Source organism: Vanellus vanellus (genome assembly GCF_965231255.1).
Source record: "Vanellus vanellus genome assembly, chromosome: 1".
Classification (NCBI taxonomy): Eukaryota; Metazoa; Chordata; class Aves; order Charadriiformes; family Charadriidae; genus Vanellus; species Vanellus vanellus.
Genome location: NC_138905.1, coordinates 34,358,062 through 34,361,596, shown reverse-complemented (window position 1 = coordinate 34,361,596; position 3,535 = coordinate 34,358,062). Strand labels below are relative to the sequence as shown.

Below are 3,535 nucleotides of genomic sequence, written 5' to 3'. Positions count from 1 at the left end.
GAAGATCATAGAGGATGAATTTGGGGGAGGTCAATATACAATACTGGAATCACCAGCTGACATCAGGGTCTTACTGATGTGCATGTGAAACTATATAAAAAAAATATTAAAACCCCCAGTCCTTTTTTCTGCAGAATTTGACAAACTGGCAACAAGACATTTCTGCCTTGTTTCATTGGGAGTCTATGAAAGGGAAGGGAGGAATACGGCTATTCTTAGTCCCCTTTATAGGCACAGAAAGTAAGGCACAGAAATGTCACTTGCTGGGGGGGAGGAGGGTTTTTTCAGGAACCGAGGACAGGACCGCTGCGTTACTGCAAAATCGTCCTTCTCGACAGGACAAGCGGGAACCTGCGGCTGACAGACCCCCCGCACGCTCCAATCTCAGTCAACTACTGGAAACGAGCTGGTTTCTCCCCCCCCCCGAATTATTTTTATTCGTGCCCAAAGCTCAGGCTGAGGCTTCGCGAGGCTGGACGGCATTACCTCGGGATGGGGATTCACACGTGGACTTCAACGCGGGCAGAGGACGGCAAAGCGCAGGAGCCGCCCCGCGGGCAGGCGGGGGAGCGCCCCGGGGGCTCCCCCCAAGCGCCGCCCGGGCGCTGCCTCCCGCGGGGCAGCCCGACCCTCCCCACCGCCCCCGGCCGCCCCTCCCCGCCGCCGCCGCCCCCGGCGCGGCCAAACTCCCCGCCAGCTCCCCTCGAACTTCCCAGCCCGGAGCCCCCCCGACGGCGGGTCCCTCTCCCCTCCGCGTCCAGCGATCCCCTCTGGGGCGGCGGGGCGGTGCCTCCTCCCGGCCCGGCCCGGCCCGGCGGAGGCGGTGGGCGGCTCTTGCGGCCGCGGCATAAACCGGCGGCCCCTCCCGCCGGCCCCGCTGGACGGCGGGGAGGAGACCGGCGCTCCCGCGGGAGCCGGGCGGAGGTTTGCGGCGGCGGCTCCTCTTCTCTCCATCCGAGGGGCTGCGCCTGGTGGCAGCGGCGGGGCGGGGAGCTGCGGGGCACGGGCGCACCGCCTCCGCCTCCCGGTTGCCGCGGCCTCGCTCGCACGGCGGCGGCGGCAGCAGCGGCAGGCTCCGGCGGGCTCCCCCCATTGTCTGCCCGCGGGCGGAGGGCTGCGCTGCCCGTCCCCTCCCCTCCTCGCCTTTGTGTGCTCCGGCCGGCGGCGGGGCGGCGCGGCGCCCGGCGTGATGCGCGCTGCGGGGCGGCGGGGGGTCCGCTCCTCCCGGTGAGAGGCGGGGAGGGACCCAGCCTCTGCCCCGGAGGTTTTTCCACCCGCAGCAGCCGGAGGAGGGGGACTATGGACTGAGCGCATCGGTGTACCATGGAGTCGGGCACCGGCTTGAGGACGCTCTGCCTTCTCCTCTGCCTGGGGCCAGGTAGGCGGATGCCGAACCCGCCGGGAGGGCACCCGGGAGCGGGGCGGCGGCGATGCCCCGGTCCCCAGAGCGGCCGCAGGTGCGGGGCGCGGCGGTGGGTTCGCGGGGCGGTGGTGATGGTGGTGGTGTGTGGGGGATGCTCGGAAAGTTGCGGTGTGGGCGAGTGGGGTAACGGCACTTTGTGGGTCAGTTGCAGGCTTTGGCGTGGACCCCTCGCTGCAGATCGACGTGCTGTCCGAGCTACAGCTGGGAGGCTCCACGGAGGGCGTGCGGCAGGTACCGGGGCTGCACAACGGGAGCAAAGCCTTCCTCTTCCCAGGTACGGCCCGGCCCGGCCCCGCTGCCCCCAGCCCGCCCGGTCCCGCGGCGAGGGACCCGGCTTCGGCCGCCGCGTACCGGGGGCTCGCCCGCCCCCCGCGGCGAGGGGTTCGCCCGCTCCTGAAGCACCCGGGGTCCTCTCCCTTCCCGGCCGCTGTTCTTCCACTCTTCTTCTCCTTCCCCCCCAGCCCCCGCTTTTTTTTTTTCCTCTCTCACCCCCCTTTTTTTTCCCCCCCCTTTGATTGGTAGACGCTTAATTAAAGTACAGCAGGAACGGGGATGGCAGATGGCTTATTTTGTGAGTCGTGGGGTGCAATGATGAATAATAGCACCACCCACTCTTCTGCTTTACTTGGGAAACGCTAAACATACCCCAGTTCCAGCTAAGGAAATGCTCACTGAAAGTTTCATGTGAATCGAGCAAAATGCTGAAATGGAGTGCCCCAGAGGAGTGAGGCAGATGGCTGAAAATAAGAATACCCTTTTTTATCAGGGGAAAGTAGCCCTTGTGACCTTCTACATCGTAGCCCTTGTGAGAAACAAAGAATGAGTTTCGGTCTCTTAGTGCTTGTGATTGGTTTGGGTTTTTTTTTGTTGTTCATCTTGGAAATAGAAAATAAGATAGTAATCTTATGCCATCTTTCAAAAGTACATTTAGGGGGTTTATTAAAAAATAATTAAACTTCCTTATATTTAAATTCTTAAAGCACTGTAAAATAACTCAGTGGCCAGGTGAATTTATTGGCATAGGTTACATTGCCTACACTTGCTCATTTTCAGTGCATTTTTGAATTACACTTTAATAATGTACTGATACCTTAAATGAAGGTGGAGTCAGGAATGTTTTGAGGAAAACCCTCTATCTTAATTTTAAAAAAAAAAGTCTTTGAGAAGCAATTTAAATTTTTATTTCATAATTTCTTTTTTTTTTGTCATTTATTTGAAAGATGATGATGGGGATGCTCCTAAGAAACATGACTAAACAAGAGCAAGGAATATGGCTTAACATCTGGTAGAGCAAGAGCAAATCTCTGCATCAGCCTGTATTTTTAAAGTAGGGGGGTTTGATTGCTGCCTTCTTGTATCATGCCAGGAGTTTCAGCTCAGATCTGAAAGCATTTCTAGTGCAACAGGCAAGAGGCTGTGTTTCGCATGCAGAAGAGTTGTAATTCAAGGGAGATAAGATCTGGAAAGGGAACTTCTTTTCCGTGTTTGTATTAATGAGGTAATTTATCAGAAGCTAATAGTTGCCAAAGGGTTGTTTTTTAAGGTGATGTCTCTAGCAGTGTTCTTCCCCGGTACAGCCAGCGTGTGTCACTATGGACATTAATGTGGAGGCGCATGGGCATATGCGTTCAGAAGCACTGACACATGCTGGTTTTAAACATCAGTGGTGGGCTTGTGGCAGCAGAGCAGGGTCCTCTGTGAAGGGGGTGACTGCTCAGAATGGGAACACGTTTGTGTGGCTGTGGGGTTCGTGTCCTAAAATAGCTGTGATTTTTAAGGTAAACTCTGAGTCAAGGCCTTGTTGTGCTATAAAGGGCTAGGGTGAGGGGGAAGTTAAAACTCCCTTTGACTTGATTCGTAACAGGATTAGAGGTTTGTAAGAATAAGACTTTTTATTGTACATTTTCCCAGTGTTGGGGGAAAAAAAAAAAATTGTGTTTACTAAAGAATTTTTTTTCAAGTCATTCTGTCTTTGTAATTATCAGTGTACGCAGTTCCCAAATGGGTTAGCACTTCAGTCCTAACAAAAGGAGACAAGCGTTCTAAATTTTCACACCAACCTTTTTTTATTTTGTTGGAGAGATCAGGGGTATAACCAAGGATGAAAACACT

General features: G+C 55.5%; 1 protein-coding gene across 1 annotated transcript in view; it reads left to right on the top strand.

Moving 5' to 3' along the window:
- Window positions 1-1,323: 1,323 nt before the first annotated feature.
- NELL2 (neural EGFL like 2) overlaps window positions 1,324-3,535 on the top strand; it is a gene marked incomplete at its 5' end in the record, with an annotated part of 167,362 nt that continues 165,150 nt past the window's right edge. The window contains 2 exons of the mRNA XM_082487239.1: window positions 1,324-1,378; window positions 1,569-1,697. Of these exons, the coding sequence (XP_082343365.1) occupies window positions 1,324-1,378; window positions 1,569-1,697 (184 nt within the window). The remainder of the gene's footprint in view (window positions 1,379-1,568; window positions 1,698-3,535) is intronic.